The 21,195-nt window shown below is 55.4% G+C and overlaps 1 protein-coding gene across 3 annotated transcripts; it reads right to left on the reverse strand.

Annotated features, from left to right (window-relative positions):
• Positions 1 to 97: 97 nt before the first annotated feature.
• On the reverse strand, positions 98 to 15,591 carry LRRC32 (leucine rich repeat containing 32). 3 transcript variants are annotated; one of them, XM_043481500.1, is made up of 4 exons: positions 15,404 to 15,591; positions 14,659 to 14,829; positions 10,627 to 10,717; positions 98 to 5,717 (listed from the first exon to the last, which is right to left on the reverse strand). In XM_043481500.1, the coding sequence occupies exons 3-4, from the start codon at positions 10,711 to 10,713 to the stop codon at positions 3,810 to 3,812; spliced, it is 1,995 nt and encodes a 664-aa protein (XP_043337435.1). In that variant the 5' UTR covers positions 10,714 to 10,717; positions 14,659 to 14,829; positions 15,404 to 15,591; the 3' UTR covers positions 98 to 3,809. The 3 variants fall into 3 exon arrangements, with proteins under 3 accessions (XP_043337435.1, XP_043337433.1, XP_043337436.1); XM_043481498.1 differs by lacking the exon at positions 14,659 to 14,829 and having other exon boundaries at positions 15,404 to 15,589; XM_043481501.1 differs by lacking the exons at positions 14,659 to 14,829; positions 15,404 to 15,591 and adding an exon at positions 14,502 to 14,640.
• Positions 15,592 to 21,195: the final 5,604 nt, after the last annotated feature.

The following is a 21,195-nucleotide window of genomic DNA, read 5'->3' on the forward strand; positions in this document are numbered from 1 at the left end:
GCCTGCAGGCTCCTGCAGAGTCCTGGACTGAGCTCAGTCTGTGCTACTGTCCTCCCGTGGGCCATCAAGGAGCGTCTCCTGTGTGCAGGGCATTGAGTCACATAAATGCTCACCGCCGCCCCCCGCCCCCAGCCCCATCCATGAAATAGGCATTTCAATTTTTCCTTTGGAGAGTAGGAGCTGGGAGCAGGAACAGAGAGGTGAGAGGCCACAGCCCAGAGAAGAAGCTGGGCTGGAGAAATCTCCAGGGTACTTGGGGGATGGGGGAGGCAGAGCTGGAGCCTGTGGGAGAGAAGGTGGAGAAGAGAAGGTTGGCACCTGCAGAGGGGATAGTGTCTGGCTGTCAGGCAGCTGAGAAGGGGAGATGGAACCACATGAAGACAAGCACAGAGGGCTGCAAAGTGGGAGAGACTGGGGGCCCACTCCCTGCCCTCTAGACTTTGCCTCAGTGCCCCTCACCAGACTCCCACTCCCACCTCAGGGGGGCAACTCTTGTTGCTTCCCCTAGACCCCACAGCCCACACTCTCATCCTCCAACTCCCTTCTAGGAACCAGGAATGCTCTTCTTCTGACCCCTCTTGATTCTTCCAAGCTCAACTTTGAGCAGCCTGGCTGATCACTCTCAATCCTCCAGCCCCTGGGGGGCCTTTAACTCTCTAGCTGGGGAGGCCTTTGGGTGTCAGGGTAGCAGGGCTGGATGCTCAGGAAGGCCTGGGGCTGGAGACCGAGATATGGGCATCATTAGAGTGATGGGGCAGCCACATCAGTGAGTGTGATAACGTTCCTGAGAGAAGAGTCCTGCTGATTGCCATTCTGATGGCTTGAAGAAAGTGAGCACACAGCAAAGCCTGAAAAGGAGTTGCCTGAGAGGAAGGTATCTGGGGTCCTAGATGTCAGGGGAGTGTCCCAAGGGGAGGGTGTGGGTGATTGGGGGAATAGAGGCGAGGGGCCCCGCTGTGGAGGAGTCAGGGAGGCGTGGTCTGAAAAGTACATCCTTTGACCTCAGTCCTGGGTTGGGGAGATTGCTGGAGACAGCTGGAAGTGGCCTGGAATAGATTAGGATGGAGGGGAGGGAGGAAGCTACTTTACTGAGGTGTTTACCCATGATGTCGGGAAAGGAAAGGGGAAAGTGGCTTAAGGGTCTTCATACTGTTTTTAAGATGGGCAAGACTTGGGCACAGCTGATATCTGCGAGGAAGACAGAAGCAGAGAGGAGAGGCTGAAAGGAGAGGAAAGTGAGAAAATAAATGAGAGAGGACAGGACATGCCCAGGGCTGCCTCTAGACGGGGTGGGGAGAGGGTACAGAGAAAGCACTCGAATGGAGCTGCAGAGAGAGAAAGGCGCTAACAAGTTCCTGCTGGGAGTCACCATCTTCTTCATGGGTGGGGAGCGGGGTTTGCCGAGTGTGAGGAGACAGAGGTGTGCAGGGGACATGATGGTGGCTGAGGCACCAAGAGTCAAGATGGTGAGACCCAGGGCCTCAGTCTCCCACCCAGCGGTCTTCAGCCTGTCTCCCCAGGGGTCTGCCATGAGGCTTCAAAGGCTGGAAGGGAAGTAGAGGAGGGCAGGGTTCAAGTGGATGCGAAGATTCCCAGCAGCAAGGAGGAGGCCGGCAGGCTGCACCATTTCTCCAAAATCATTTTTTAATACATTCATGTGGGTTACACAAAGAGCGGGTCCTGAGGCCTGGGTTGTGGCCTGGCTCCCCGGAGGTGAGAGCAGCATCGTGTAGTGTTTTCAAAGATCAGGCAAGAAAAGGCCCACGCCTTGCCCTCAGGCCTGAGGAAGAGTGTTTGTGTGCAGTGAGCACCTGTGGTCATGATCCCGAACAGGACTGGACCCACCAGCTGCCCCATTCACCACCAGGGCCCCCGGCTGGGGCCAGGCCACCAGGCCAGGTTCTGGCCCTGCTCTGCCATGGACTCCCTGAGTCTTTGACCCTCTCTCAACCTCAGTCTTCTCATCTGTAAAATGGGGTGGACAGAGGGCCGTTTTCATCATCTCATACTTTACCGAGCACCATCATGAGCCTGAGTACAGGCCAAGCACAGTAAGAAGGTGAAGACAACGACACAGAGTCCTGGGCTCATCCCAGGGCTTCCTTTGTCCCCAAACAGCCCACAATTCCATGGGTTATATCTGCATGGGATTTTTCTATGCATTTTTCTAGGGGGAAGAAACTTCCCTGCATGATGAGGACCAGAAAGGGAGGTTGGAGCCAGCATCATCTTGTGATGTGACAGCTGAGAGAGAGAAGGAAAACTGCCCAGGTCCAACCCCCAAGCCCCCCAACCCTGACTCCCTCAGTGAGGTCTGAATCCACCTTTTTTCACAGGCTCTGTCCTGACTTGAGCAGCTCTGAGCAAGTCCCATTCTCTTCCTAAGTCTCAGCTGTTCTATCTATGTACCAGGGAGGTTGGACTCAATGGTCTCAAGTTTCAGGCTATGCTCAACAGAGGGAGAGAGAGGGAGGGAATTCAAGGGCTAGATGAGAAAAGGAGAGCCCTCCCAGTCAGCAAAGGATGGAATAAGAGAAACAGAGGCACAGAAGGAGGAGCAGGCCTGTGGCTGCCTGTCTTCTCTCTGCCCGCCTGGAAGAGAGGAAGGAGAAGAGCGGGTGGGTGTGCCCAGATGCTCCCTGGCCCTGTTCCAGCCATATGGGGCCATTTCCTGTCCATCTTACAGCCTGCAGCCCCTGCAGTGGCCAAGCTCAGGCTCTGGACGCAGGAGGATATGAGTCTGGAGCTCAGTTCTGGCATTTCTTAGCTGGCGATCCCTGGAGGGAGACTTTCAGAGCCTCTAGTTAAAAGGGATAATATACCAACCTCAGAGGGTTGTCATAAAGAGGCAAACACAGGCTTGGGTTTGTCACTGCTGCCAAGTGTGGTGTAAAACAGAACCAGATCCATAAGGGTCTTACTCCTGGCTCACCGGCCAGGGTGGGGCTGGGCTGGAGCAGTAGGCCTGAGCAGGGCCTGGACAGGGAATGGGGGGAGGGCTAGGGCAGTTATCTGGACCTCTGTGTGCAACCTGAGGGAGCCAGGTAGGAAAGCGCCTGTTGAGAGCAGGAAACAGACCAGTCCAGTGCCGGGCCAGAGCCCAGGGAGACTGCCTCTTAACCAGACCCTGCCAGAGCTGCCGCAGCCTGCCTAACAGCACTGGATCCAAGCCTTACTCAAGTGACTCCAGCTCTCTTCCGGTCACAAGCTCTTCATGTTCCAGAGAAGCTGAAAGTCATTATCAGAAGATGTGACAAATAGTCTGCTTGGAAATGTCTCAGACAAATCCTCTTGGTCTTGCCCCTTTCTTGCCCTGGCCCAGCCAGGGCAGGACTATCCACATTCAGCCAGCTGGGGCTGCAGAACTTTGGAGCCCTGGCTTTCACACTCCACATGGTGACCGCACACTCTGCAACCACCTGCCCACCCAGACTGGGCAATGTTGAGGGCAGGGATGTGTCTCATAACCTGGCACCCCCAGTGCCCAGGGCAGGGTGTGGCACAAAACAGATGCTTGGCAAAGATCTGAAGATCTGGTAGGGTAAGCCTTACCCTCTGTCACTTCTGAAACTGCCCAACTTCCGGCTTCCACAGCTGGACCCCATGATGTGCGGCCTGAGAAGTGGGTCACCTACTGGTATAGCAGGACACAGGGAAAGGAGCTCTGGGCTGGGATGGAGAGACCAAGGGTCTTGGACCCTGGCTCACTGTGTGATCATGGGTCAGTCCCCACTCTTCTCCGTGCCTCTGGCTCCCCCACTGCCCCAGCAGGGTCTCCCGACAGAGCCCGTGTGTGGCCTCCAAACCCTCTAGGCTTTGTACTGTTGGCTAAACTTCTGCCGGCGCACACAGCAGCAGGTGGCCAGAGTGGTGAGCAGGATGGCAGACACCACCGCGAAGGTGAGAATGATGATGAGGTTGACGTTCTTGAGCCCCCCCTTCTCACAGTCCTCGGGACGCACGTGACTCAGGGACACCTCCTCCTGAGAGCCAAAGCGGCAGATCAGGTCCTGGGTGGCGTCCACATCTACACGGCCCTGGTGCAGCTGGGCTGCCAGCCAGCCATTGCCGCAGCAGCTGAGGGGGTTCCCCTGCAGGTAGAGGCGCCGCAGGCTGTTCTCCAGGCCTCCCATGGCACTGCCTGGAAGGAGGCTGAAGCTGTTGTTTCTCAGGTCCAGCACCTCCAGGGACACAGCCTGTGTCCAGGCAGGCAGGCGGCTCAGGCGGTTCTCGGCCAGATTGAGCCGCTTGAGGCAGCTGAAGCAGGGCAGGTCCACCTGCAGGACGTCCAGCCCATTGCCCTGCAGGGCCAGGACCTCCAAGGAGCCCTCCAGGCCCGCCAAGGCCCCTGGGGCCACATCCAGCCCAGGGTTAGAGGAGAGGTCCAGCTCGGCCAGTGGCGTGTGGAGGAAGGCACCCGCCCGCAGTATCTCCATCTCATTGTCTGCCAGGTTCAGGACACGGAGGGAGGAGATGCCAGAGAAGGCCACGCAACCTGAGGGTCCAGGCTCAGCTGGGCCCCCGCAGGGGCTGAACCGGTTCCCCTGCAGGTTAAGCCTCTGCAGACTGGCCAGGCTGGCGAAGGTGTACGGGGGCAGGTCCCGCAGGGCATTGTCCTGTAGGAGCAGCGTCCGCAGGGACCCCAGCGCCCTGGCGCCCAGCTCCAGCGTCTCCAGCGCATTGTGGCTGACGTCCAGGAGCGTCAGGCAGGGCAGGGAGCCCACGGGCCGGGCCTCAAAGGCCCGCAAGCAGTTCCGGCTGAGGTTCAGGGACCGCAGGGAGGTCAGGGGCTCAAGAAAGCCCTCCGGGACGAGCTCAATTTCATTGTAGCTCAAATCCAGATTCAAGAGCTGGGAGAGGGGTTGGGTGCTGGCATTGCGGCTGGGGTTGGAGAGGGGCAAGGCTGACCAGCCCTCGGAAGGCGCGTGGAGGCCCTCGCCTCCACCCCGGGGTGGCTCCGCAGGGAGCCGGATGAGGTTGTTGGACGCGTTCAGGTAAATGAGTCTCGGGAGTGCGCTCAGGTCGGGAAAGTGGAGCAGTTTGTTCTCCCGCAGGTCGAGCCAGGCGAGCTGGTACTCGGCCCGCGGCTCCGGGGCCGTCTGAAAGGCCTCGATACTGTTGCAGCTCAGATCCAGGACGCGCAGCTGCTGGAGGCTGAAATCAGAGATACAGGTGAGGGAGTTCCTGGAGAGGTTGAGGTGCACCAGGCGGGGCAAGGCCTCGAAGGCGCCGTCCTCGATGTCCATCAGCACGTTGCTGTGCAGGTCCAGCCGCTCGAGGGCGGGTGTGCCCCAGAAGGTGTGGCGGCCCAGGCGCGTCAGGCTGTTCTCCGCCAGGGAGAGTGTGCGCAGCGCGGGCGCCTCCCCCAGCAGCTGTTCCGCCAGGCCGCTGTACAGGCTGTTCCCCGACAGGTCCAGGGACGTCAGGTGCTGCAGGGGGCCCAGTCCCCCAGTGTTCAGCGCCGTGCCCACCGCCAGGCGGTTGTGGGCCAGGTTGAGGTGTTCCAGGTGGGGCAGGGCCTGGAAGACCCCTGGCTGGAGGAAGCTGATCTCGTTGGCGCTCAGGTCCAGGTGACGGAGTGCCGTGTACAAGCCCAGGGGCAAGGCCAGGATGCTCCGCAGCTGGTTCCCAGATAAGTTGAGGACCTCGATGTCCCGCGAGAGCATCGAGGGGACCTGGAGCAAGCCACGGCCCTGGCACCAGACCTCCTTGTCCACCTGGGGATGGTGGGAGGGCAAGGAGAGCAGTGGACATTAGTGCACGCAGTAGGAGGTAGAACCAGACACTCGCCTCTAGGAAGGATGACTTGAGCCCCCACCAGGCGTGGCTCGGCCTCTCTTCTGTCCTCCCAGCATGATTCAGGTCCTCCACCCCAGCCTAATCCCCCTAGTCTGCATGATCCCTACCCTGTTCCCTGCCGCTGTCTTTGGTACACAGTACAGCAGTGCTACCATCAGGCAAGACTCAAGAAAGCTTTGATAGGTAGACCATACATATGATAGACAGAAGGAAAAATGTACTAACAGAAAAATTCTGTACTGATTATTACCCTATTTTACAGGAAACTAAGCCACATATCATTTAGAGTTACCCAGAGCCAGTGAGGAGCAGGGCCAAGCTGGGACCCAGGCCTCCTTGTTCCACATCCCAAGTTCCTTCTATGGACCCAGAGAGTTAAACTAACCCAGCTGATGTCAGTTAGAAACCACTTTGGGAGAAATGTTTCCAAAAGGGAAAAATGCTCTTTCCACTCTAGTCCTCTGTTTTAATTGTGGTCCCTCACCCTCAGATCTCATTCAAACCCTCACTCCATAGGGCACAGCTCTGGTCCCAGAGCCTGCCTTCCTTGCTGACACTCCCTAGATGTGACCTCTTTCCCGCTGCCCCATCTACCCCCACCCCACCCCGCCCCATCAGTGGCTTCAGTTCCCATGGTCCAGTCCAGATGGGCCCCCAGAGATGGGGTTGGGGCAGGGGAAAAGATGACCAGAGTCCCAACCCATAGTCTTTGTTGACAAGACTGATTTTGCTGTGTGAGCTCCATCTGGTTCTGATCCAGAATGTAACTCATCCTTCCCCAATGCCTATTCAGCATTTTATATTTTATTTCGCATTTTCAGACCCATGGTCTCATCGCATTGTCATGGTACCCTGCCCATCAAACATGATCACCCCTCTTTAAGAAACCCAAGCTCAGAGAGGGGAAGAGAGGGTCTAGGATCACCACGCTGGTGAGGAACAGAGCTAATAGCTTTTGAACCCCAGCCTCTTAACAACCAAAGACCCCACTTTTGTCCTCCACCACATGTGCCTTCAGGGGCCAGGATTCTTTCCATGTGAATGCAGTCTCCCGCTGTCGTTTCCGGCACACCAGGAACCCCAGCCTTTCCCAGAAAAGGCTCTGACTTCCATAAGCACCCAGCTCAGGCCCACTACACCCCAGCCTCTCTGTCTCCACTGACCCCTTCTGATAGGTCTGCCAGCCAAATGCCTGGCAACTGCTCAGAAACTCCACCCTGACCATGCTGCCCTTGACTTAAACCCCTTCCAGGCAGAGCCAGGACCCTCAGCAGGGTTCAATGTTGTTTGTGGTCCCTGCTGATCTCCCAACCCACCCTAGCCCAGTCCACACCTGACCACACCCCACTGCGCCCTCCCACACCCACCTCTCAGCCTCCTTCCTGCTGCTCCGCATGCTGGTTGTGCTCTGCCCAACCAGATCAGGATCACGACCTCTGTGTGCTGAGCACCAGGGTCTCCTCCACCCAGGAGACTTCCCTGAATGCCGGGCAAGTCGGGCCCTCCTCTGGGCTCTCACAGCTCCCTGTGACTATCTGAGTGCGGACTGGCTAGAAAGTGAGCTCAGGGCAAAGGGTTTGATTGAGTGGATATTTGGACCTGGCCTTTCTGAGCACCAGAAAGTGCTCAGTACATTTTTCAATAGACGAAAGACATCATCAGCTTAATACAGGTCTGAGGGACTGACTCAATCACCTTTCTGAATGATAAAGAAAAGGGATGATCCATTCATTCAGTGTTTCCTAGGTGGCGCTAGTGGTAATGAACCCGCTTGACAATGCAGAAGATAGGGTTTGATCCCTGGGTTGGGAAGATCTGGAGGAGGAAATGGCAACCCATTTCAGTATTCTTGCCTGAGAAATCCCATGAACAGAGAAGCCTGGCAGGCTACAGTCCATGTGGTCTCAAGAGTCGGACATGACTGAAGCAACTTAGGATGTACATCCATTTATTTAGACTAGAGTCAAAGACTATTAGAATGCAAAGGGTTCAGCCCACCCCCTTCCCAGATGGGGAGACCAAGCTTAAAGATGGCAGTAACCTGAAAGAGGTCACAAGTCAGCAGCTGGGCCGACAGGGTCAGAACACAGCCTGGGTGTTCCCTGCCTGGCCCAGCTCTCCGCTTCCTCCCAAGAGCCCAAGGTAGGGGGAGGGATGGGGGGAGGAACCGGCTGTCTTCCATCAGGCATGTGTGACTCTTCCAAGTCCACACGGCACAGTGACCGGCATTCCTCAGAGGCCCAGGGACAACCCCTGCCATTGGGCGCCAGTGCAAACTAGAATCCTCATACTCCAGCCACCTTGTCAGACCTGCCTGGCTCCTTGCTCCCTCCTCCCTCACAACCTCTCTGCCAGCTGGGGCTACTGGGCATAGACTCCTCATCCATATTCTCAGCTCTCTGAACCATCCTGATTAAAGAAGAAACAACAAAATAACACAGACATAACGTGTGTTGTGTGGGGTGGGGAGTGCCTACCCCATATGTAAGCCCAGCCCCATTTCACCTCTGGATACTCAAAGGTTCCCTGGGGCACCAGACCCTGAGAGCTGAGCCAGGACATAAAACTAGCCCAGTCCAGCACCCAATCCTGCTTTCTGCCCAGTGCCCAGGACCCCTGTCACAGAGGCCCAGAGGGGGCTGCCACGAGGCAGGACTGCTTAGCTCTCCAGTTCAGCAGTTCAGTCCAAGAAGGAGCTTGAAGACCAGGGCAGCTCTCAGGACACCATGTGCGGGGCACCCACTGCTCCCTGATCTCCGAACCCCCAGCATGAGTGACTTATATGGGGAGGGGTCTTGGGAGCATTCAACCTTAGACAGGTTCAGAGCTTCCCCTGATGACCCCCTATCCACTCTCTCTGATATGCCAGGATGCCATTGCCCAGCTTCTTTTTTTTTTTAGGAGGGAAGAGGGTGCCACTCAACCCCATCATACTGCCTGCACACAGAAGGGAAGCAGGGCAGCGAGAATCAGCCGGCAGTGGACAGCATGAACTCGGGAGGGAGGGGTCCAAATCCTGGCTGTTACTTCCTGTCTGTATGACCTTGGGGCCACATCTCTTCTCTCAGCCTTAGTTTCCTCAGCTGAAAAGAGGAGTTCTGGGCAGGACAAAATGAGAGATAGTCCTTAGTGTAGAGCAGGCCCCTTGCTAGCCCTTGGCATGTGGCCATTTCTTTTTATTACTGAAAAGCATCATAATACCTTCCGTGGGAGTTCAGAAAGTCCTTTCCTGCCTATTATCTCCTTTGCCAAATCCAAAGCTCACCCAGGTCCCCTCTGCCTGTTGGGTGGCCCAGACCCTTCCTCCTTCTGAGCCTCCTGCCCCAGGTAGGATGTGGGGCTGCATGTGGTGACGTCTGAGTCCTTCTCTGCCTGTTATTCTGGGTTCTGGGAACCCTGGAAGGGCTCCAAGGAGCACAAGTGAGGTGGCGACAGCAGACACTGCAAACCCCAGGCAAGTGCTACTGGCCCTGGTTGCTAGCACAGGCACCTCCAAAAGCAGCTGCCCACCCTGTGTCACAGGGGCTTCCCCGGTGGCTCAGCAGTAAAGAATCCGCCTGCAATGTAGGAGATGCAAGTTTGGTCCCTTGGTTGGGAAGATCCCCTGGAGAAAGGAAATGGCAACCCAGTCCAGTATTCTTGCCTGGAAAAATCCCAATCCATGGGGTCACAAAAGAGTCAGACATGACTGGGTGACTAAAACACCAGCTCTGTGTCATGAGCTTCCAATCCCAGGATCAAATGAGGCTACTGGAGGGCCTGTCCCTTCCCCAGCCCAAACTCTGGCCTTGACCTCAGTGACTGTCCAGCCTTACAAGTAGACTAGATAATCTCTTTTCTCTGTACCCCACAGGGTCACAGTAACCTCAGAGCTAGTTTCCCTGACTCCAGGCAGGAAGATAGGACAAAGTGAATCAAACTTTGTCACTGCCCTTGAGGAGCTCTTGGTCTGGTAGCTGAGTCAGGTGTGGACCCATTTACCAACTACCCCATGTGCTCAATGTTGAGAAGGAGGAAGGCTTAGGACTGTGGGAGCCCAGAAAAGGGATGGCCTGGGAAGGGTCAGGGAAAGCTTCCTGGAGGAGGCAGCCTTTGACCTGGGCAGTAATAAATGAGAGGCATCACAGCAGGAATACGGCAGTTGGGCTCAAGTTAAGGAGCCTAGTTAGGGAGGGGATTTGTCCCCAGGAGGGGCCCAGAACAGAAGAGTCTTTCCCAGCTGCCAACCCTAGGTTCCCCACACATATACATATTCTTCAGGACTTCACAGGTGGCGCTAGTAGTAAAGAACCTGGCTGCCAAAGCAGGAGATGTAAGAGACGTGGGTTTGATCCCTGGGATGGGAAGATCTCCTGGAGGAAGGCATGGCAACCCACTCCAGTATTCTTGTCTGGAGAATCCCCATGGACAGAGAAGCCTGATGGGCTACAGTCCATGAGGTCACAAAAAGTCAGACACGACTGAAGTGACTTAGCACGCACGCACATGTATTCTTCAGCAGCCAGCTGGACCCACTGCCTTGTGGGGGCGGCTTGAGGAAATAGAGTCCCTACTGGCCTGAAGTGAGTGACCTCGGACAAGTTGGCTAACTTCTCCAAGCCGGTTTCCAATTCTCTAAAACTGGAATAATTATACTTACCTGGCAGGATTAATAGTAAACAAGGCATTTAGACATTCTAGTAGGTGCTCATTAAATGTGAGGTTTAATGGCATTAAATGGATCCCCTTCCCTCTTCTGAGCCCTCTAGCCTCCGGCCTCTGGGGCAGTAGGACACCCTGGGGGCAGGGGATATGAGGAGCTCTTCCTGACAAGGCAGAGCATCTTACCTTCCTACAGGGCACCTTGTCTCGGTGTTGGGAGGTAGCCAGGCCCAGGGTCAGCACGGCCAGAAGCAGCAGAATCTGGTGGCTCATGGCTCTGCACAGGGTGGCAGGAAAGGGGAAGATGGTTAAGACCACACGCTCCTTGCCACCACGGGCTCCCACCGCCCCCTCCTGTCTACACCTGTCCTCAGGGAACCCCAGACCACAGTGGGAGCTGGACTGAAGGTGCTGTGAATGGGGCACCTTGTGAAGGTGATGGGAAACAGGGCTGCAGCCCATCACAAAGGGCCTTTGGTGCCAGGTGGGGGAGCTAAGCCATTACTTTGGACAAGGGTTTTTAAGCAGTGGGTGACAAGGTCAGATTTGGGTTTTAAAAGGCCCCATCTGGTGGAAGAAAGCCTGGAGGAGGTGAGCCGGAGGCAGACAGACCTCAAGGGCTGCCCTGGACCAAGTTCAGGGCTGGGCCTCTGACTCCAGTTCCACACAGGCTACAAGCAGGTCCCCGCATCTTAGCTCTTCAAGTTCCAAACGGAATTCCTCAATCCCCCCACCCTCAGAACCTTATTTTGCCCTTTCTCTTTTGATTTTCTGATCCCCGAGTCCCTGCCATTGTTTTAAGGCCGGGCCTGGAGCCTTGACAGGAAGCCCCGCCAGGAGGCCTGCCCTGCCCCCAGCACTGTGGCCCGTGGACTTCCCCAGGAACAGGCTGCCAGGCCCTTAACTTTCACTGAAGCCACCGCCTACACAGTGGGACACCCAGGCCTGCTGGGCCAGCCCTTCTCTCTATGAGCAGCCTGGTTGAGGTTGAGGGGGACCACAAAGGCCCCAGCCGGGTCGCATCCCAGGGCTGCTAGGGGCTCATTCACGGAGAACCTGGGCCAAGTGCTAGCAACACACAGCTCAGTTCGTCAATTTCATTCATTCATTCATTCATTCACCCACATCTTTACTGAATGCCTCTTCATGTCTGGCTCTGTACTGGGAACTGGGGACACAGATAAAGGCCCAGAAGTGACCATAATATAAATACATACAAAACATTAACAAGTAGAGACATAATGCTCTCCAAGAGCACTGGACTCAGAGTCACCCACACCAGACTGCTTCCTCTGTCTCCTTCACTTACCTGCTGTGTGACTTTGTACAAGCCGCTTTACCTCTCTGAGCCTCAGTTTCCTCTTCTGAGGCTAATGCCAACCTCGCCAAGTTTTATTAAGATCAAATGAGACGTATTCTATGAAAGTGTCACACACAGAACTTTCATACGCTAGGCACTCTTCTTGACACTTTACAGCTATGAACTCATTTACTCTTTCCAATAATTCAATGACTTGGCTTCATGATCACCATTCCCACTGTGCAGACAGGAAAACGGTGGCTCAGAGAAATTAAGCAACATGCCCAAGGTCACACAACTAACAAGTGACAGACCCAGGAAGTTAGGTTTCTGGATCTGTGCCCTTAACCTCTACACTATAAGGTCTCCTGCAGGTGCTCAATAAGTAAGTGCTGAATTGTGAATCTGAGGGATGCTTTATTTATTTATTTATTTATTTTGAGGGATGCTTTAGAAGATGCATTTATAGAACCTTTATGGGCTGAGTCTTTACTGTTAGAACCCATAAACATCCTTGCTATGAATTGTAAATGAAGGCAGGTGCTCTGAGGTCCTTCCTTGTTCATATAGGCAAAGAACACAGTGGTGTCTTTTAAGACCAGCTCCCCGGGTTCCCCCGGGGCCATGGGCCCCCTGCCCCACAGCTGTTCTCCCTCTCACCTGCGTTACAGGTTGGGCTTTCACAGGAAATTCTGTTCTGCTGTTTAAAAAGCAGAACATCACCACCCTTTTGAAAGCCAGTATACTCGGAATTGAGTGGAAACCCCTCAGCAGGGCCTTCGAGGCCCTTGAGGAGCCTGTCTGCCTCACCGGCTCTGCTTTCCAGCTTCATTTCTCACTGTCCCTTTTCCTATTCTGTTTTCTGGAAGCCTTGAATCCCCTTCAGTTCTCTAATCATCTTTTCACTGCCCCTAACCTTCACTTCCTCCCCTCTATTGTGCTGAATACCTCCTCATTCTTTGGGTCTCAGCCTAGATGTTACCTCCTCCAAGAAGCCGTCTCTGGTTCTCCAAGTCTGGGCTATATATTGGCGCCAAGCATTCCATCAGCCCCTGGTTCCCTTCCCTTGACCCCACCACCTTCCCCCCATCACCATGGGACGTGTCCCCAGGGCAGAGGGGCCTTGCTGTCCACTGGGACCCATCTCACACTGTGCAGGTCGGGGAAGGAACTGAGAATGCACACGCGGTGCCTCGGTGACATGGCAGTTTCTCTTCTGGACTCTCCTTTTACCTCCCTGCCACACTCCCTCCCCTCATCAGCAGGTTCTGTCCGCTCTTCCTAAAAAAAACAGGCGCTGGATCTGCCTACCACCCCACAGACTGAGGTACCACCATGACCTCGGGCCTCAACCCCAGCAACACCTTGTTCCCACCCTGATCTCTTTCAGTCTGCCCTAAGCATAGTAGCCTGAGTGATGTCTTTAAATCATGTATCAGACCATGAATCTCACTGCTTGAAAACCTCCCATAAAGTCCAGATGTACACAATCTGCTCTCTGACTCCATCTACCATTTGTCCTTCCCTCACCGAGTCCTATCTTTCTCGCCATTCCTCAAGCAAGTGCCCTCCTGCCTCAGGGCCTTGGCCCTGCTTGCTCCCTCCACCTCCCCAGATCTGCATGTGTTTTACTGTTTTCCTTGAATTGGTTGTTTCCTAATAGTTTATTTCTTATTCTGAGAACAGGGATCTAATAAGCAGTGCTCACTAAAGATCTATTGAATAAACAGCAAAGTGAGGGGTAGCAGTCCACTGCAAAGGGCTGAGTGTTGAGTAAGGATAAGGTAGGTAAGGATAAGGGAGGACCTGGGTTAGTTCTGAACCTTCCCAAAGGGGCTCTTGTTTCCTGTTCCCCTGCCAAATCCCATCCTATCTCCCAGGTGGGCACCTGAGCATCCAGGGGGGCCCTTCCCCGCAGCATGTGGAACTCTGCCCTGCCATCCAAAGGAGAAGGGCCCCTTGATGGTGGGCACCCTTCAGCAGTGCCCAGACACAGTGTGTAGAATTTGAGGGCTACTTGCTCTTAAGAGGGAGGACTGGGATCACTGAGACCCAGGCTCCCATCCTGACTCTACTGCTCACCAGCCCTGCACCCTGGGGCACGTCCCTTCACCTTTCAGGGTCTCCATGTCCCATCTGTAGAGCAAGTAGCCTGGTTCCTGTTTTGCCACTGTTTGCCCCCAGTGGTTGTGATGATCAAGCAGAGAATGGCTGTGAAGGTACCCTGGACACACATTGTCTTTCCCAGTGGGGACAAACTTGCAAGGCTGAGCAGCCCAGGCGTGGCGAAGAGTGCTCAAAAGGAAGGCCCCCAGCCTGCAGAAAAGTGGCCCAGGGAAGAGGAGGCCAGAAACATCTTAGGACTCTGGGAGGAGAAGTGCCAAAAAAAAAAAAATGTGTACGTGTGTGTGAAAGTGTCTGTGTGAGAGAGAGACGGAGAGAGAGAAATGTGGTGGAGAGGCGCTACCAATATTATGCCCGTCTTTAGTGTTTAAGGATGTTAGATACTCTTCTTAGCACTTAACATGTATCATTTAATTCTCACAACAACCCAATGAAGCAGTTACTATAATTTCCATTTTACAGATGAGAACACTGAGACTCAGAAAGGTGAAGTGACTTACCCCAGAGTTACCCAGCTCATGAGTGTTTGGGGATTTAGCCCAGATCTGTGTGTTGTGTGTTTTTCAGCAGGTGTTGAGCTGCCTGCCTCCTAGAGAATTTGCCCACGAGGAAAACCAGGCTCAGGGAGATGACTTACCCAAGGTCACATAGGCAGTAAATGGCAGAGTCAGGATCAGAATCCAGTCTGTCTGCCTCCTAAAGCAAGTGTTTCCACAACACCAGGCCAAGATCTCCTTTCTAGCCCACTCCACACATCCCCCAACCCCAACACACGCAGCAGCAGACAGGCTCACAGTGCCAGCCGGGCTTCGGGGTGCTCCTGGGTGCTCCTCTCCCTCCTCTCAGCCTGGATCACGGGCAGAGTCGGATCCTGGGAGAGCTGCTCTGGATGTTCCCAGCCAGCAGTGAATCACTAAGGGCAAGCCCCGTTCTGGAGACATGTGCAGCCCACGGGGGAATTAGACCTTAACCCAAAGGAATGTGTCTGTGATGGCGGAATTTCAGGCAGCTGAGGGTGGGGGTGGGGGTCCCTCACGTCCTACCACCCATGAAGAGGGATGGCTGTGGAAACCCTAGGAGAGAGGTGGGTGCCTCACCCTCTGCACCCCTAGAGATGGGCAGGCTATCTGGTGCGGTGGGATGGGAAGACCCACACACCCGCTCCCCCCCCACCCCCCGCCAGGGTTAGAGGGTGGTAGTAGGAGACCAGAGACAAATCCTGAACTGCCCTTGACTAGCCTGTGTGTTCCCTAGGCAAGTGCCGGCCTTTCTGCGGTTGTTTTCCCATCTGTCAAATGGGAACGCCGGCCTCGCCCTGCCCTTCGCGGGAAAGATCCGCTGAGCTAGGAGCCTGGAGCCGAGGCAGGGTCAACCCTGGCCCCACGCACAAAGTATTGGTTGGGGTGGGGGGTGGATTGTTGAGGATCAGTGTCTCGATGAACCAGCCCCAGCCCAGCTCCGCGCCGGGTGCTCGAGAGGGGCTCGGGGCCGCCAGTTCCCCGAGGGGCCGGCCAGCCTCGCCCGCTGGGCGGCTCCTACCTGGCTCAGCGCGGCCGCCGCTCCTCTCCCGGGCAGCCCCGGCACATTTTGCGCAAACCTGCCCTCCCCGTCCCACCCCGCGCCAGACCCCGGGGTCACGGCCCGAGGAGGCGCACGGCCGCTCCACCGCCCCACGGGAGCCTGACCCACGAGAGGGCGACTGGGGCTCCAATTTAAATACCTCTCCCGCCGACCCGCCCCACCACGCCCCCCCTCGGCCCGGCCGCGGGGTCCTAGCGCCCGGCCGGCGCGCCCCCGCGTGACTCGGTTTATCCGGAACCCGCGAGGGGAGGAGGCATTTTCTCGCGGCCGAAACCGCGAGGCTGGGGAGGGGCGGGTCGAAGAGGGCAGGATGAAAGGACGGGGAGGGAGAGGGGTCCTTAAGGAAGCGCTGTGCCACCGAGGCCGTGCCGGGCCGCCGCACGTGCAGTTCGTGGCCCCGCGGGGTCCGGAGGGGCGGGTGGCTCTAGCAGCCGCAGGTCAGCAGAGGAAATCCGGCCTGGCCCCGATTTCCCCCGCTGTTGGCGCCGCCGCACTTAGGGGAGGCAAACAGGAGAGGTGACGGCGGGGCTGAACACGGAAGGAAATGACCCTTCACTGGCCCTGGGGTGGCTGGAAAGGGGGTTCCCCCACACCGCAGCCATCCCCTCTGGTGGGTCCACAGTTCCCTCTCTAGATTGTGGTGTGGTGTTCAGAGCCTCCTCCAGCGGCTCCTGGACCCTCAAGCAGCTGTGAAAAGGTACCATCTTAAGTCTCCAGAATTCGTGTGGAGAAACAAGTTAGGGATGGGGTCATCGAGTATAAATAAAAATCACCTGTCTGGGACTAGTAAGGCCCCCATTTGGGGAAACTGAGTCTCAGAGAGGTTAAGTGGCACGTCCAAAGTCACACTGACTATAAGAGACAGGGATTTCAGCCCAGTCTTCACAAAGCTAGCTGTGCTGTGCTTAGCCACTCATCCATTGCCTATCTTTGCAACCCCAGGGACTGTAGCCCACCAGGCTTCTCTGTCCACAGGATCCTCCAGGCAAGAATACTGGAGTGGGTTGCCATGCTGTCCTCCAGGGGAACTTCCCAACCCAGGGCTAAGCCCTGGCCAAACTGGATCCCCATTTCCAGCACCATCTGACTCAGGTTGTCTTCAAGTGCTATTCAAAAAGTAGCACTGTGGTATCATTGTCTTTTACACATCTTCCCCAAAGCCACCTCCTCTTCTGGATGGCTCGATCCTGCCAAATCACAGCTGCCCTGCCCTACTGAGTGTGGACCTGAGGGAGGGGAGCCAAGCGGAAGAGGGTCACAGCTATCATCCAGACCCCGGTTCTGAGGGTAGTAGAGAATTCCTCTTCCACAATGTTTCCCTTCCGTGATGGTCACCAGCCCTGAGAGTAGCACAGGGTGTCCCATTTTACAGATGGGGAAGGGACCACCCAAAGCCTTGTGGTAAATCAGGGTGAAGCTGGACTTAACAAGCTGAGTTCCTTGAATTCACAATGGCAGCTGCCTTTCCTTCCTCCCATCTGACTTACTGTGGGTACAGGCCTGGGCAGATGGGGACAGCTCAGAGATGACAATCTGTGAGCAGTAGGGGAACAGGGTGGGGATGGGGCAGGGCCTAACACAGACTCAGAGGAGGAGATCGGCCAAGCTTTGCTAAGAGGGGACCTGAGCTGCTAGGAGAGCGTGGTACGAAAGGTCACAGGACCTGGGAAGGGTGTCCACACCTTCTCCTTCCTTGCTACCAGGAACCTCAGATCTATGCTGATGGAGAGCCCTGCTGGTCATCACTAATATTCCCCCCACCTACCCCCAGCGCTAGTCCTCATCTCATCCGATGGAACCTCAGTTTCCCCATGAGTGACAAAGATAGTAGCTTCTTCTCAGGTTGGTGCCTAGACTAAGAATAACGGACCCAGTCTGGGGCCTGCACCCAGTGGTTGTTAGGCAACTTCTGGCTGTCTTTATTTTGCTGATTAATGATGCTTCTGCCACTCCCTGTGGGCCTCCTTTTCCAGATCCTTGTCCAAGGGGCCAAATGCCCGGGAAGTGCCTCACAGCAGCCCTGCAGCATGGGCAGAACATGGCAGAGCTGGAATCAGAGAGTTCTCAGGCTCTCCCACCCAACCTGCTCCCCCCACGTCCAGCGCCACCTCACTCTTCTCTGAGCTGCTGCCAAGCAGAAACCGCTGGGCTGGCACAGAGCTTTGGCTGAGGCTGGGGTAGGGCGGGGCTGGGGCTATGGCGGGCTGGGGGAGAGCCACTCTCCTCCTCCCACACACCTCCAAAGACTGTAGTTGTGGTTAGTCAGTTCACAGGGGTCCACCTCACTCAATGCCTAGATGGGGCTCCCCAGGAGTTGGAGACAGATGGGCAACCAAGCGAGCCTACCCGCTGCAGATGCCTCTGGGGACCAGGGCCTGAAAGTGGGAACCCCATGTGCTCAGCGCCCCTTCCTTCATCTCGTCACATCTTCAGCGGTCACATTGCTGTGTGACTTTTGGCACATTGCTTGATCTTTCTGACCTCAGTTTGCTGATCTGCAACATGAGAATAATAGTAACACCTGATGTTCTGGCTTATTGTGAAGCCCAAATCGCAGAAACGTGTGTAAACATCTGATGGGGGCCTGGCCTGTGATCCTAGCCCAGGAAATATAACCTCCCTTCTGTGGCAGGTCCCAGAGTCAAAATGTCCAGGACCTACCCTTGTAGAGCCCCCAGATCAGATGGGAGGCAAATGAGAATGTAGGATGATGGAGTCCAGAAGACGCACAGGCCAAGTCCGGGAGTCGAAACTGGATCTGAAGGGGAAGGATAGGGCGGGACTGAGTGGGGTCAGATTTTCATGGCAGCCGTGTGGAGGGTGGCTTTCTTTTAAAGGCCACCAAAGCCAACATTCCATCCAATGTTGCTTGGTACCTACTTGCACCCCTCCAGCAATTCTCCTAGACAGCCCTTCCAAGGGAGGCTCAACTTCAGTGTGTTGGTATTTTTGTGGAAATGCTTCTGTTCCCTCAAGCATCTGTCAGTGAAGATAGGAGACACATCTTTTCTTGTGTCTCTAGGATTACCATTCTGAGATGAGAAAACCCTCCCAGGCACCAAGGCAGGCTCAAAGTTCCCTGGGAGGGTTTCTGAGACCAAGCTGATACCTGAGGATCCCAAGTAGGAGTGAATGGCCCAGGCAGGCAATGATGTGCACAACCTGTGTGACATTGGACAAGTCGCTAAACCTCTCTGAGCCTTTCTGGCCTCATCTAACCATAGAAATGGGATGGGAAGGACTGTGGCACCCTGGACCCCCAACTTAGTTTCTGCTGCCCTTTTTACTGAACACCCGCTGCAGGCCAGTCCTTCATCTCCTGTGGCAAATGGGGGTAAAGATAACCACAGACAGCCTCAGGTATCTTTAGTCTCAACTACTGACTTGGAAACTGAGGCTTAGAGAGGTTAAATAACTGGCCCAAGTCACACAGCTTGGTAACGAGGAATTGAACCTGAATCTCCAGACTCCCAGACCAGATTTCAGTGCAAGAGTGTGGCTCTCCTCACTCTCGGCCCTGCCCAGCACCTCTGTGGGCCCTGGGGAGTCAGGGAGTTCCCTCATCAGCCCCTTTTGGGGCCTTGCCTTCTGTGGGAAAACCCTGGGTTCCCCAGTTCTTCTTTGCCCAGCACCCCCTTGCTCCCTAGGGCAGCTAGGCTTAGAGCATACCAGCTATGGGCCACCCCATAGGGACACCCCATAGGCCACCCCCCAGAGGGACAGTAGGATAGGAGAGAAAATACTGGTGGGTGTCAGCTGTAGGGAGTTTGTGAGCCAAAAGACAACATAGGGTGCTTCGGAAACAAATCCTGATAAAGAGACAGCTGGAGTGTCCCGTCCTCCGAGAACTAGCCGACGTGTTTAACGGGAATAACGAGGGCTTGCAGGACCGGGCATGGTGCCAGGTACTTTACTTGTGTCGTCTCCTCCTCACAGCCACCTGACAAAAGGAAGACAATGGTTGCTCCCTTTTTACAGAAGAGAGACCAAGGCTCAGAGAGATCCTGTGACTTGCCCATGGTCACACAACTAGTAGAGCGGGGCATGGCAGCCCTTCCCATTGAGTCCTCAGACTCCAGGGCCCCCCTTGTGTGGCCAGCTTGTCTGCTTGGAGCCATCCATGCAGGGGAAACAGGTGCTGGGAGCACCCTGTATACCCCACGGCCACCACACAGGAGGCTCCTGGCTCTGAGTCCGGTCAGTGAGAACCAGGGCTGAGGATCTGGAGGCTCCCAGAGACCCCGAGGAAGAGGGGGGGATGTTAGGTGAGAAAATTTGAGAGTGAGTGAAGCCGGCAGGGCAGGATCAGAAGCGTCTCCACAGCTTGACTGTGCTGCTCTGTGGACCATGAAACCACAGCTTTCTGCAGGCCTCGGGCTGCTGGGAACCGAGGGTTTGTCCCTTTGAGCCTCACAGCTTTTTTGTCTGTTTTAACCATTTGAAGGTTAAACCGCACGGATGCTTTTCTTAAGGATCCAGAGTTACGAGGACAGGCCTTGGTTAGGGTCCATGAGGTCATAAAGTGTCATGTCCAGGTTAACACATCAGCAACAGAACCAAGCCCGGGTGAGACAGCTGCAAACACATGAGCACCCCGAAGGCAGCGTTAATTAGTGGCAAGGCTGCAATGGGGCAGCCCCCTCCCCCAACAAGGGAACTGGGCAGTCATTCTCTCTTGGCAGTCTCGATTTCTCATCTGTCAAATGGGGACAGTCATTCTGCTCACTTCAAGGGGATGTTGAGAGGATGACTTGTAGAAAGCCATGGAGTGGGGGCCGGGTCAACGTGACTGACATGATCTTCCTCACATAAAAGTCTGTAGAAGATTGAAAGGACCTGTAGACAGATGGAGTACCCAGTGGTGGGAGACAATGACGGGGACGGCCTGTCATTGTCTGACTCAGGACCCAGGTGTGTCCCAGACCCTCAGGGGAAGGACTGTGGCCCGGAAAGGACAAGCCATAGTTGGGGGACCGTGCCTCTTGGGGTTCTCTGAAGGTCCCTTTCCAGATTCACAGCTCTTTCAGACTTTGGGTTCCCCACTGTGCTGAACCCCTGAAGCCCCAGGGCCTGGCAGAACTCAGAAAGTGGCTCACCTGGACCCTGAGGATTCCCACAGATAATGGTCACCTCCCGAAGTTTCAGAGAATCATGCCTGCCTCCTGTACTATCACTCCTGGAAGGAGAGCAGATTCTAGGCCCAGAGAGTGTGAGGATGTGGCCTGAGGTCACACGTGAGCTGAGGGGGTGATTCCCCTCCCCCACTCCACTTTCCTTCACTTGCCTCATGTGAGGTATTTCTGGTTCAGCAATCTCTTCAGAGGCCTTGCCCAGTTCCTCCTAGAGTATCAGAATCTCTGAGGGCTTGTGAGGACAGATTGCCCCCGAGAGTTTGCTTCAGTAGGTATGAGCTGGGGCCTGGAGCCTACATCTTGAGCCTCCTCCCAGGGGTGCCGATGCTGCCAATGTGCAGGCGCCCTTTGAAAAGCCCTAGTGGGCATGGGGCAGGCAGGCTGTCCCCTCACTGTGGTGCTACCTTCGCCTCTCTGTGAAATGAAGATAACACCAGCCCCTCCCCACTGAGTTGCAGAAATGAAGGGTTGAAATATAAAGGTTATGGTTAACAGGATTTTGAAGCTTTCTCACCAGGAGTGAAATTCTAAGATGGGTGTGAAGCCTCTGTACTTTTGAGAAGGGGATGGGCTGGCCCAGGCAGCTTTCTCAGGCAACTTTCATATTGTAACCCATTT

This window comes from Cervus canadensis, chromosome 11 (genome assembly GCF_019320065.1).
Source record: "Cervus canadensis isolate Bull #8, Minnesota chromosome 11, ASM1932006v1, whole genome shotgun sequence".
NCBI lineage: Eukaryota > Metazoa > Chordata > Mammalia > Artiodactyla > Cervidae > Cervus > Cervus canadensis.